Source organism: Pristis pectinata, chromosome 24 (genome assembly GCF_009764475.1).
Source record: "Pristis pectinata isolate sPriPec2 chromosome 24, sPriPec2.1.pri, whole genome shotgun sequence".
Lineage (NCBI taxonomy): Eukaryota > Metazoa > Chordata > Chondrichthyes > Rhinopristiformes > Pristidae > Pristis > Pristis pectinata.
The window spans coordinates 21584914-21598706 of NC_067428.1; the positions used below are offsets into that span (position 1 = coordinate 21584914).

Here is a 13793-nt window from a genome sequence, read left to right on the forward strand (position 1 = left end):
CATCATTAAGCAAGAAAGAGTCCAAAGAAGATTTACGAGAATGTTGCCAGGACTTGAGGGCCTGAGTCATAGGGAGAGGTTGGGCAGGCTCGGAGTTTATTCCTTGGAATATAGGAGACTGAGGGGTGACCTTATAGAGGTGTATAAAATCATTAGGGAATTAGGTAAGGTGAATGCATGTAGGCTTTTTCCCAGGCAAAGGGAATTAAAAACTAGAAGGCATACGTTTAAGGTGAGAGGAAAGAGTTAAAAGGGACCTGAAGAGCAACTTCTTCACACAGAGGGTCGTGGGTATATGGAATGAATTGCCAGAGGAGGTGGTTGAGGCAGGTACAATAACAACATTGAAAAGACATTTGGACAGGTACACGGATGGCAAAGGGTTAGAAGGATATGGGCCAAACACAGGCAAATGGGACTAGCTTAGATGCACACCTTGGTTGGCATGGACGAGTTGGGGATAAAGGCCTTTTTCCATGCTGTATGGCTCTATAACTATCAATATTGCGCAGGACTTCAGGAATGACTACCCTATTCTTCTTTGAAATGTGGGGTATTTTATGTCCACCGATGATAGGAGATGGGTCCCAAACTTAAGGTCTTGTCCAAACAACATCACCTTCAACAGCACTTATTGACTCAGTATGCAAAGGGGATTAACCAGTCTTTCTTCCTAGGGAGGGGTGATTTGAAATAATCTTTAATATTATGAAAGCCAGGCACAGAGAGAGAGAGGGAGAAAGGGAGAGAGAGAGAGAGAGTGAGAGAGAGAGAGAGAGAGAGTTTCCACTTGCCAAATAAGAAGGCACTCATAAATAATTTTGTTTGGGAGGAGAGAGCTTGAGACCCCTGACAACTATAAAGGAGAGGAAAACCGTGTTAATCATTTGCTCACTGTCCTTTGCAGAAACAGGCAGAAGTTATGTAGTTTAGCCAAAAATCTTATTTTTCACCAAGAAATGATACAGGGAATCTGGAACAAACTTCAGCCAGAGATGGGAAAACGTAGAACTCATTATCATGGGGAATGACTAAGGTATATCATCTTTAAAAAGGAACACATGAATAAGAAATGATTTGAAGGTTAATCTAATAGTTAGATGATGTACAAGAGGTTTGAGTGATGCCAATACGGACTGATTGAGCAAAACGACTGGCTTTGGTGCTCTGTAAACCGTGTGTATAATAACCAAGACAGACCTCAACTCAAATTTGGACATTAATAATGCACCATACCTTATAATATAACCAGGTAACCTCCTAGTTCAACAACAGCTGGTGTTAAAATCGTCATTCATGTTTCTAAATTCTTTCCTGGCCTTACCTTCCCGACCCCTGTAACCTTTTCTAGCCTTGTAACCCCTGAGATATCTCCTCTGTTTTTGGCCTCTTGTTCTCCCCAGCATTAATCACTCCATCTATAATGGCCATGCCTTTACAGTTTATCTCGTTGAGCACACTCATGGTCACCTATCCCAATATCACCTCGTCTGGCTCAGCATCAACATTTTGTTCAGTGACTCTACTGTGAAGGAGCTTGGCCAAACCGGATTAGTCACTTTTGCCACAATAAAGGAACTAAGCCATTGAAACTGTTCAATTCAATTGAACTGCTCTATTTCTTTTACAGTGCTATACATCTGAAAAAAATCTCTTCATTCTAGATTGGGAGGTGATTTCTGGGTCGAATTACACCCCATCCAGAAATTTGACCAGGCACTTCCAGTCACAAATTACCCTTGTACCTATGGTGTGATTTGTGCATCAGCTGCCTCTGACGCAGTGCTATTTTAAAGCTGATGCCTGGAGTAGATTCCCACCCAGTGGTGGGAAACCAATACAGGTAGTCCTCTATAATTTCTTATTGGCCTCCCTGCACTTCTTTGGCCCATCCCCACAAATGTGCCAGTGATCTCCATCTCAATGGCCTTCCCATGAAACCCCAAATGCTTTGATTTCCACATCAAGGCCCCAGTCTCTGGACTGCCCAGCAAAGGTCATAATTTCCAGATGCAGACCCCAGTCTCCAGACCCCAACCTCCAAAAGCTGATGATTTACAGACCCAGGACCTGATCTCCAGACCCTCTCATGGAAGATCCCTAATTGCCTGGCAGCCTTTCCCAGGCCCCGACCTCTAAGCAGCAACTCTGCCACCAGTCTAGTGTCCCCATTTGGGCTTCCAGTTGCCGGCTCTCTCTCCACCTACTGATGTTTGCAGTGACTTGCCCATGAGCAAGTCAGTGGTTCGTGCCCTCACAACAACCTTCCAGATTGCTTTTAACAGCACAGGTGAATTTCAAGGCTGTTATTGGTTATATAAAGTTCACTAAACTATGTAACTTCTGCATAAGACCGGTGATCAAATGCTTAATTGTGGTTTCCCCTCCACCATGGTTGACAGAGTTCTCAACTATGTCCTCTACCTCCCAGACTTCTGCTCTTATCCTCCACAAACAAAACAAGGATAGGGTTCGCCTTGGGCTCAACTTCCACCCCAAAAGCCTCAACAGATCAACCTCAGTAATTTCTGCCACCTCCAATAAGATGCCTCCACCAGGCACACCCTTCACCTCTACTCCTGAGAGTCCAAAGTGACCTTTCTCTACGTGGCGTCCTAGCTCATTCTTCCATCTTCACCGATACTGACTCGGCGATTCCCATGGCACAATGAAGCCACAGGAGATGCAATGCCTGCTTTTTCACCTCTTCCTTTCCCACCATCCCGTGACCCAAATTTTTCTTCTGAGTGAAGCCACAGTTCATCTGCACTACGTTGGTGCTCATAACCTAATCTCCACCTCAAAGAAGAAACGAACTGCGGATTGCATGGCTAATCTGTGGAACAACTCCCTTGTCCAAAGCTTCCAGTAGCCCGTCACCTTCTCACTCCCGTTCTGACCTCTCTTCCTTTGACCTCTGACACCCTTCCAAGAAAACCCAATGTAAGCTCATCGAACACACCTCACCTTCTGTCTTGGCATGTCACAGATCTCAAGACTCAACACTGAATTCAACAATTTCAGATAAACATCCTTTCTATGTTGTTTCAGAGCTGGCCAGTTCTGATAAAAAGTCACCTACTTGCACCATTAACTGCTTTCTCTGCCTGACTTGTTGAGTATTTACAACATTCACTGTTTTATTTCAGATTTCCACCATGTGAAGCTTTCTTTTAAATCTCACAGTTCCAGCATTGATTTGGTTTCTCCTCATCTCCGGCTACTTGTACCTTCTCCCTCAGACAGATCAATGGTGATTAACAAATCTTCACCACCCTCTCCCAGCCAACAACACTACCACTTGTATCATCCGGTCTGTCCTGATCTCCACCCTATCCCAGAAATTCCCTTTGTCCCCTCCGCTCCTCCCCCTTCTCTGCAATTTAAAACATGTTGGATTTCTAACTTTTCCCTATTGTGATTAAAGGTTATTAAGTGAAAAGTTAAGTCCATCTCCCAACTTGTTATTTCCAGCATTTTCTGTTTTTATTTTAGAGTAAAGGTTGGATTTTTTTCAGTTCAGACCTGGAAAAAGATGTGATAAATGATTTTTAAAAAGCGATAATTTCCCTTTCAGAGAAATTACTAATTGCAGTTTTGCAACTCTTCAGCTTTAAGAGAGCTTAGAATCAATTACCACCTCCCCGTTCTGGTTGCCACAGCATTCCTTGATTGACACCTGGACTAGCCAAACACTCGCCAGATCCAGGTTAGATCTCTCATACAATGGACGTCATTGCACCAGTCAAGGGGAGTGGGCGGAGAGCTTCGGCAGTGTCAAAAAGACGGCAGGTGCATCTTTCCAAAGCTTTATGAAATCAGTATCAATTTTTTGAAGGGTGGGGGATAAAGAGTTGCTCAAACCAGCGCTTTCCTTTAAAGAAATTAATGATCGGTGCACGTACTTTATTGCTTATTAATAACGCTGCAAAAGTAAAAATCGTGTTGGATCACCAGCTTTTATATGCAAACAAATAGAGGAATATCAAACAAGATTGGAAGAAAATACCACAGTAAAATATCTATGTTATCCATGATCATCATGCCAGCTTCCAAGTCTGGAACTAGCTGCGATTACTGGATAGATGGATCCCACAGGGAGATAGCCTTTGAAGATTACTACACAGTGGCACAGGAATTAGGAAGGTACTGTATTGCAGACAATATTAATGTGGGGGTGTATCTGCAGGCACTAGCATGTGATGACTGATTGCAGCCTGAACTGCTCCGGTCCTGCGGGCACAGAATGCCTGATAATTAATCGATCTGATTCTTGCCTTTGTTAATTACAGTCATTAAAAATGCGCCGGGAGATTTTATTGTAAAATGCCTCGTTGTTAAACGGCAATTTAATATGTATACATGTATTTTTATTTTTGTTTTGCTAGCATCTGCAGAGCTGCTCTGGAAACTTTATATATAAAATATGTAGGGCATTGCAAAGGATAATTAATGGGAAAATGTAGCAAACTTGTGATTGAAATATACAACATTTATATACAATATATATCTCAACTAAACCGGCTGCCAAGTGTTACTCATGAGAACTGACACACACTTTAGTTTGATTTTAAGATGTCTTTTGACACATGCCTCTCAAACCAAGCTTCATAATTTGCTGTACAAAATGCAGTTTGCCTGCTAATTTGCATTGTGATTACTAATATTGCTTCAAAATGCCGTAGTTTTGATTTACCATCTGTGAATCCTGGAGGTAGAGGAGAATGCAATCCTCAAATTTCTGCTTATTCCCCACATGGTACGTCCAGAGTTTGATGTCCATTTTTTCCCCCCTGTATCTGTTGATTCTGTATGTCAGTGCATTATTTTTAAGGGATGCTTTTCTTCCATAATGGTACCATTAATCTCTGGGTCAGCAGCCAAGGCCCTAAGCTCTGGAATTCCCTCCCTAAACCTCTTTGTTTCTTTTTCTTCCTTTAAAATGCTCCTTAAACTTTTGTCCAGGATTTTGGCCATCTGCCCCTAACATGTGGCTTGGCAACAAAGTGCAATTACTCCTCTGAAGCTCCTTAGAATGTTCTGCTGTGTTAAGGTGCTATTCAAATAGAAATTGGTTCCAGACCACTAACAAGAAAGTAGCACCGATGCATTGTATACTGTTTCTAAAATTCACTTTGGTTTGAGCCCAGCGGAATTTCAGAAGTGGAATTATTGTGTATTTAACACAAGTGTCTCCAAGTTGTTGTATTCATTCACTGTTCAACTGTTGTGGAAATAGGATTCCTAGAAGTGTGTCAATATTTGCGAAGGACTGCCACGACGGCACACATATTTACAGGGTTCACATTCCCAGGTGTTGGTAGCTAATATTTGCAGTGGGTTGCTGGTGGTGTATCAGTATTGTCTGGAGGACCCGATAGCAGTATGTACATATTACCACAGATCCTTGAGATTGTGTCAATATTTGAATGAGTTTCCGGGAGATACGATGGTCTTTTAACCCTGGAATACTTGTGATTTTTTTTCTGCAGGACCCCTTGAGACTATATCAATATTTGCAGAAATTGTGCCAGTGCTTGTCAGGGTTTCCTAGAGCATGTTACTACAACAAGAACTTGTAGTTAGAAAGCACTTTTAGCATTATAAAGCATCCTAAGTCACTTCACAAGAAATTTATCAAACAAAGTTTAACACCAAACTTAATCAAGAAATACTCAGAGAGGTGAGCAAAAGTTTGGTTATAGAGTGGATTTAAAGGAGAAAAGAGGAGTCAAGAGGTGCGGAGGTTCAGGAAGGAATTTCCAAAGCTTGGGACATTGGCAGCTGAAGGCATGGTTACCAATGAAGGAGTGGTTAAATTCAAGGGTGATCACCTGGCTAGAATTTAAGTAGAAGAGGTATCTTGAATAGTTATAAGGCTGGAAGAGGTTACGGGGAAAGGGAGGATTGAGGCCATGAAGAATTTGAAAGCCAGGATGAGAAGCTTGTATCGAGACAGTGCTTGTCTGAGAGGCAATGTAGGTCAGCAAGCACAGGATTAATGAGTGAATGGAATGAGGTGCAAGTTAGGATACGGCTACAGGGTTTTGGATGATTTCAGATTGACAGTAGGTTGAAAAAGTGCAGCCCGACAGGAGGGTGGTGGAATAAAGTCTGGAGGAGACAAAAGCGTGGAGGAGTGTTTGAGCAGCAGATGAGACAAGGCAGAGATAGAATTGGGTTACAGAGGTGGAACTGAGTAACCTTAAAGATGGGGCATCTATGTAGCTCAAAGGAACAGGCTGCCAGAGGAAGTGGTTGAGGCAGGTACAATAACAACATTGAAAAGACATTGAAAAGACACTTGGACAACATTGAAAAGACACTTGGACAGGTATATGGATAGGAAAGCTTTAGAGGGATATGGGTCAAATGCCAGCAAATGGAACTAGCTTAGATAGGCATCTTAGTTGACATGGACCTGTTGGGCTAACGGGCCTGTTTCTGTAATGAATGATTTGAAAGTTCATCCTGGGCCTGTTGTTCCACTGGAGTTTTAAGCAGTGGTTTCAGACGTTTGTTGGGATGGGATCATAGTGCTGCTGCCTCACAGTGATCTCAGTTAGGACGGTGTCTGTTTGGATTTTTCACATTCTCCCTGTGACCACGTGGGTTTCCCCCTAGGTGCTCCGGTTTCCTCCCACATCCCAAAGATATACAGGTCGGTAGGTTAGTTGGCCACAGTGAAAGGACCTGTAGTGTAGGTGGGTATGGAGTTGATGGGTGTGTGAAATAAGTGGAAATCACTGGAGGAATGGGATTGATGGGACGCTTCGAGAGCCATAACAGAGGCAGTGGGTTGAGTGGACTTCTTCTGTGTCATAGGAAATATGGAAAATAAATAGAGTTTGTGACAATGACATCAGTCTTCCCAGCGCTTAGTTGCGGGAATTTTCTCCTCCTCCTGTACAGGTTGTCGGACAAGGGGCCTGACAATTTAGAAACAGTGGAGAGGTCAATGAATTGGCATTGGGGCAGAGATGGATCAGTGTACACGTGGAAACTGAAGGGGCAGCATATATGTAATGGAAGGAAGCCAAGGATGGATCCTTGGGAAGACCACAGGTAATGGAGCGGGTGAGAGAAGGGGAAACCATTGCTGTTGATTCTCTGGCTATGACTGAATAAGAATGGAACCAGGTGAGTGTGATACCTCCAAGCTGAATGAGCGTGGAGAGGTGTTGGAGGCTGTGTCAAAGACTGATTGCCACTTGAGAAAGTTGAGGAGGCCAAAGTTGCCCTGGTCACAGTCTCACAGGATGCCATTTTGGTACTGTCCCAGGGCAAAACCTGATTGGAGAGGGTTAAATGCTGGCAACTGACCTTTCAATTTGTGTGGATCAGTGAGACCATGGGCTGCCACTGAACAGTGTAAGGTGGGCAAAGGTGTGTAGGTGGCTTGGGTTGGTGAAAGGTGGTGAGGAAAAGAGGTAGCAAATGCTTGGTGTGCAGTTGCGCCAAACTGGGAAGGCAATCACGAGCCAATCACATTGAAGTCTTGGATGGCCCATGCTGGTAAGGATAGTGTATTTTTTTCCTGAAAAGAAAGACTTTAGTCTCTCCTGAAAGACTTTAGTGAACTAGCTGTGTTTTTCTGTTCACCTAACAGTGACCATTTTTGATTGTAGTTTGTTAATCCCAGATTTATTTAGTTAATTGAAATTAAATTCCCGAATCAAACCTGAGTCTCCAAATCAATAGTCCAGCTCACTGGGTACTAATTTAATGATTTAACCATTATGCCATCATACCCCCTATTTGACCTCGCGCTTTGTGAAACTCCCAAATTACCACCCCCCTCCCCCCTTTGCCGTCTTGTGGAGCAGGTGAGGATTCACCTGCTGACATTCTCGTCACCTCCACTGCAGTCCTTCCTTTGTGGTCTCACACAGGATACCCATGCGGCAGCCGCGGTGATGCATCCCTGTAAAGCTGCAAAGTGGGCAGGTCCAAAGCGTTGAAACCGAGCAAGGAGGCTCAAAACTTCCTCCAGAGTTCCTGAAGGAAAATAAAACCATCAGAAGTCCTGTGATAAATACTGTCACTGAAGAAAGCAGCTGTGAGTTTGCAATATTTATTGCCAGATTAACCTTCATCTTTCTCCATCCATCTGTGCTTTCACCTTAGTTTCCCTGGCAAGATCTAATAAGCTTGGGAAATCTGTGTGCCTGAGTTAAGTTCCAAACATTGCCTTTAACAAGTGATTCGCATATTTAAATTAACAATCTGCCTCTACAAAACAGTTTTCCTGATAATGGCCTTACATAATGGGTCACGTCAGTTGGTGGCTTCACATCAGGTTTCCTCCTCCCACACTCAGCTAATTCCAGGGTTGAAATTCTCCTTCATATGTCAACAACCATTTTTTTGCTTTGTGATTTTTTTTATTATTAGCTTTTAATTTAATTAGAAGCGTAAACTAATTAAGACAGGTTTATATCTATGTTAATTGAAAACAATTTCACATGCAGGAAATCCCACTTCAAGAAATCTGTCTTTGTGTGACATTTTATGGAACTTCAAATATGTCAAAAATGTTTTGATGAGGGAAATTTTTGATTAGTGTCTATTTTCCTTGTTAATGATCTAGTGGAAAGAATATTTTCTGAGCCACTTGAGAATTGTTGAACTTAACATGAACAGAGTCATCCTATTTCACTTGGTAGACGCATGATGCAATGGTAATGCAGATCTTGACTAATCATAGCATAAATCTGTCTAATTTGAGTTTAAATGAATCACCACTAATTGATTTTGGGATCTGGGTGCACTTTATAATGGAACACAGGACATTTCCAAGCAATTCAGCAAGTCTATAGTTTGGTATGCTCCTTAAAGTAGCAGCATGACACAATCCTGATGAAAGGTCTCGACCCTGCACATCAACTGTTCATTTTTACTCCATAGATGCTGTCTGACCTGCTCAATTCCTCCAGCATTTTGTGTGAATTTGTTTCAGCATGTCACTAGTGTTTTACAGACAATGGACCACTTTTGAAGTGAATTCATTATTGTAATGTGGCAACCAATTTCTGCTCAGCAAGGTCCCTCCAATAGCAGTGTGGTAACAACCAGATAATTTTTTTTATTAGAAATGTTCTAATGGATAATTATTGGGCATGAAATTCAGGATAGCTCCCTTTATCTTGTTGGAATGCCATCCACCATAGACATTAGACAGTCTCAGTTTAACATCACATCTGAAAGATGGGAGTTAGAGGCAAAGGGTCATTGCAAGAAAAAGCATGGTAATTGCTAATTGGTTTATTATTGTGGCATGTGCCGAGGTACAGTGAGAAACTTGTTTTGCTTGGAAACAGGCCCTTCGGCCCACTGAGTCCACACTGACCACCAGCCACCCATTTACACTAATCCTACATTAATCCCATTTTCATTCTCCCCCCCCCCCTCCCATTCTCATGAACTCTTCCCTAATTCTACCACTCACCTACATACTAGGGACAATTTACAGTGACCAACCAACCTCACAATCCACCTGTCTTTGGGCTGTGGGAGGATATCAAAGCACCCGGAAGAATCCCACGCAGACACAGGGAGAAGGTGCAAACTCCACACAAACGGTGCACCAGGTCAGGATTGAACCTGGGTCTCTGGCGCTGTGAGGCAGCAGCTCTACCAGCTGTGTCACACTGGGGGCAATTTGCAGTGGCCAATTAACCTACCAACCCGCATGTCTTTGGGATGTGGGAGGAAACCGGAGCAACCTGGGAAAACCCACGCAGTCACAGGGAGAACGTGCAAGCTCCACACAGACAGCACCCGAGGTCAGGATTGAACCCAGATCTCTGGTGTGGTGAGGCAGCACCTCCACTAGCTACGCCACTATTTTAAGTAGATTAATTGTCATTTAATATGTTAGATTTGCTTTTCCTTTTAACTGTTTAGCTACTTAAATATTTTAAAATTTGGTTTCTAAATGTTCCTGATCATTAGGGATATTTAGCAATAGTGTAAAAGACCCAACAGCATGAACCACCAGGAGGCCATCAGTGTGTCCCTTGGTTTCCGCCATCCGAGACCAGCTCGCTAATTGTGGTCACTCGGCCTCACAGAATGGTCATGGATGTGTTGCTAATACAAGTGCAAAAGCTAAGTGAGACTCTAGGCCTCCCACCCAAGGTGAACACAAGACATGGACTGGGTCCAATGCAATCTGGCCCTTTATTCTGCAGCAAGCGAACAGAACCTAGTGCAGGAAGGAATTGCATTTCTATACTACCTTTTCAATCCCAAAATGATTCATGCCCCAAAGTGATTTACAGTCACTGGTGTCTTTCTAAAGTGTAAAAACTGTTGTAATGAAGGAAATGAGCAAGAACATTTTTGTACAGAAAAACAGCATCAATTCAAGTACAATCCCAGCACCTGTGATGTCATATTGCTTTCAGAGCAGCCAATCACATTAAAGAATTATGATGGGATTATGAATTTGAAACATTATGCAGTACTAAATAAAGTTTTGGCATCTACGCATGTAATTAACACAAAATCTGAAACATTAAAAATACTTTTTTTAGAGAACAAAATACAGTGGAAACTTGTGTTGAAAAATTGATAAAATAATACTTAGCAATAAGGATTAGTACTGAGGCAACCTTCTCATACGTAATTAAGGCTTAGAATGATTTTAAAAGCTCACTTTGAGCTCATGTAACTATGCATAAGATTTTTAGGGTGTTTTCCATTTGGAGTTGTTCATAAGTAACTGAAATTCATAGGAGTTCAAGTGACTTTTCTTGATTGAAATGAAGAAGGCTACAGATAGGATAGCCTAGTGGAGGTTCACTGCATTACTGCCAGGAACCCAGGAACTTCAACACAGAGCTGAGCACTGAAAAAAATCCCAACGTTTCCTGGAACTAGACATGGAATTTTCATCACAGAACCAGATAATTTAAACCAATATGTCTGTACCATCCTGTTTATCCACCTGGTGAGCTACTGGCTCCAATCTCTCTTCCCTTGGTCATTGTCACATGACTGCTTGTGGGATCTACCTGTGCTTCCTACATTATAGCAATGACAACAGTTCAGAAGTGTTTCAATGGCTGCAAATTGTTATATAATGTCTGAGATTGTGAAAATACTAGTCTTTCGTTCTTTCATCAGAACACAAATTCCTGTATTAGAAGACCCAAATCCTCCTTTATCTGGTTCCACACTTCATCATATAATTGGCTTAACCTTGGAAAGCATTAATCATTCTTCTTCCAGATAATTCACACCTTTTACAATGCTTCAGGGAACTCCAGATGGATTGCACCTTCAACGTTGTCTAACAGTTCAGTGTCCCTAGAGATGGGGTTCAGTAACCAGGTTACTTTGTGGGATTATTGATGTGGAGTCATGAATCTGAATCTTACTATACAGCTGAGAAATAAACCAGGAATAAACAGCTAGTATTGGTAATGGTGACAACAAAACTACTGTATTGTAAAAAACCCAACTGATTCACCAATGTCCATCATGGAATGAAATCTGCCATCCTTACCCAGTCTGGCCTATAACTGGCTCCAGATCCTTCAATTTAACTGCCCTCTGAAATAGCCCAGCAAGTAATTTGGGGTAGACAATAAATATTGGCCCAATTGATGATGCCCACATGAGTGACAATGGTGCTTTATACATAGAATGTGCTAACACTACAAAGGTATAGCCCCGATAACACTACAAATATATTTGCTAATAGACACTGTGAATGTAAAGAAAGCCACACACTTTTTTATATTTCTTGCATATTTTTTATGAATAAGGTTTATTTTTGAAATTTAAAAAAATTCCATTAATGTATAAAAGAATAAATCTTGGAAGCCAGGACCCATGCTTAAAGAACTGCTCCAATCAGCTGTGCAAGTGGTTAGCAGCTTTCTATTCATGCTCCCTTCCCAGTGGGTTGAGTGCTGGTCTCTATTCAACACCTTTCAGAGCTGAAATTAGGAAGCCAGTTTGTAGGGAGACATTCACAGCCAAACTCCCACTGTGTGACATAACAGACAATTGCTTCAACATGACCTTATAATGCATTTTTCCCTTCAAATGCATTCTAGTTCATTCAGAGTGATTTAGTGTGAGAATGTGACAGCTTTCTTCTGTACACATTACTTAGGTAGCTTGTTTTCTGTCTCTTGTCAATTGCACCGTGATGCGTTATTATTGAGCTGAGAAAGTTGCCTCAGTACTAATCCTTGTGCAGAAATGGGTTTTCATTGACCATTCAATGTGCTGAGTTGTTCAAACTACATTCATTTATTGTGAAGATGAACTTCACCACATTCAGCTCTATGTTGTAATAAACCCACTAGTTTGTAAACTGTCTCCTATTTGAACCTGCAAAATATGTTTCTCCACTGAGTAGCTAAAGGGTTCTTAGAACATTCGGCAGGTCAGGCAACATCTATGGAGAGAGATCCAGAGTTGACATTTCAGGTTAATGACCTTTCATCAGAACAATTCAGAATCTAATTCTGATGAAAGATCTGATGAAATGTTTGACCTGAAATGTTCACCTTGCTTTTGATGGTGCCTGACTTGCTGAGCCTGAGCATGATTTTCCGGGGGTCTATTTTAGATATTCAACATCTGCAGTATCTTGTTTCGATATTAGAGCTGAAATCTACAGCCTAACACAACTCAAGGATTGATTCCCAAAATGTTGTTGTTCTACATGGTGTATGGAACAAGCTGTTTTCTGTGTGTGTGTGTGTGTGTGTGTGTGTGTGTGTGTGTGTGTGTGTGTGTGTGTGTGTGTGTGTGTGTGTGTGTGTGTATGCACCAATGCATGTGTGTATCTGTTGTGATCTTATTGGACAACAGTGCAACAGCGTCATGTACCTGCTTCTGAGACAATCTGCTGGACAATCTGGAACACCTCTTTGGGTATAAGTGTGGTACCAGTGGACTGTGAACTGGCTAATGTGGTACTACTGTGTAAAAAAACAAGAAGGGGATGGATGGCATAACTACAGGCCAATCAGCCTGATATCTGTGGTGGACACATTATTGTAGGAGCCAGCTTAATTTAGGTGGTAGAGAAGCACAAATTAATTGAGGATAATCAGCACGAATGTATTCAGGGAAGGTCATGTCTGACTGATTTTTTGTTTGGAGAGGTACCGAGGAGTGGGACTAGTTCACTTCATGTAGACCATGTGGATTTCAGCAAGGCATTGGGCAAAGTCCTGCTTGGCACATCGATCAGGAAAGTCAAACTACATGGGATCCAAGGAAAAGTACAAGCTGGATTAAAAATCAGCTCAGAGGAAGCAAAAAGTGAGGATCAATGAGAGTCAGTGTACAGTGGGGTTCCCCAGAGTTCAGTGCTAGGCGCATGGCTTTTTATGGTCTATGTTAACAATCTGGAGATAAGCGTTTGAGCACCAATAATAAATTCAGACAATGGTACCTGAATTGGCAGCATGGTTGATGGGTTGCAGAAAGTGATCCGTGGACTAATTAGGCGGATGAAAAAGAGGCAAATGGAATTCTATCTGGGAAAGTGTGAAGTAATGAATTTAGGGAGGGCAAGTACACAAGAGAATAGATGATAATTGGTAGGATACTAAAAAGTGTAGATGAACAAATGAGTCTTGGATTGCATGTCCACTGATCATTGAAGGTAACAGAGCAGGAAGGTATGCTGGTTAACAAGGCATACTGGTTATTAGCCTTAATCAAACAAGATATAGGAGCTGGGAGATCATACTAGAATTCAATAAGTATTAGACAACAGTTAGAGAGTTGTGTATGGTTCTGGTCACCAAACTACAAGAGGG

The 13793-nt window shown here is 42.0% G+C and overlaps 1 protein-coding gene across 2 annotated transcripts in view; it reads left to right on the forward strand.

Annotated features, from left to right (window-relative positions):
• The first annotated feature begins 3786 nt into the window (after positions 1 to 3786).
• Positions 3787 to 13793, forward strand: part of LOC127582685 (calcium/calmodulin-dependent protein kinase type IV-like) — a 95466-nt gene continuing 85459 nt past the window's right edge. For both annotated transcript variants that reach the window (XM_052038236.1, XM_052038237.1), the window contains exon 1: positions 3787 to 4146. In XM_052038236.1, coding sequence (XP_051894196.1) covers positions 3965 to 4146 — 182 coding nt within the window. In that variant the 5' untranslated portion in view covers positions 3787 to 3964. The remainder of the gene's footprint in view (positions 4147 to 13793) is intronic.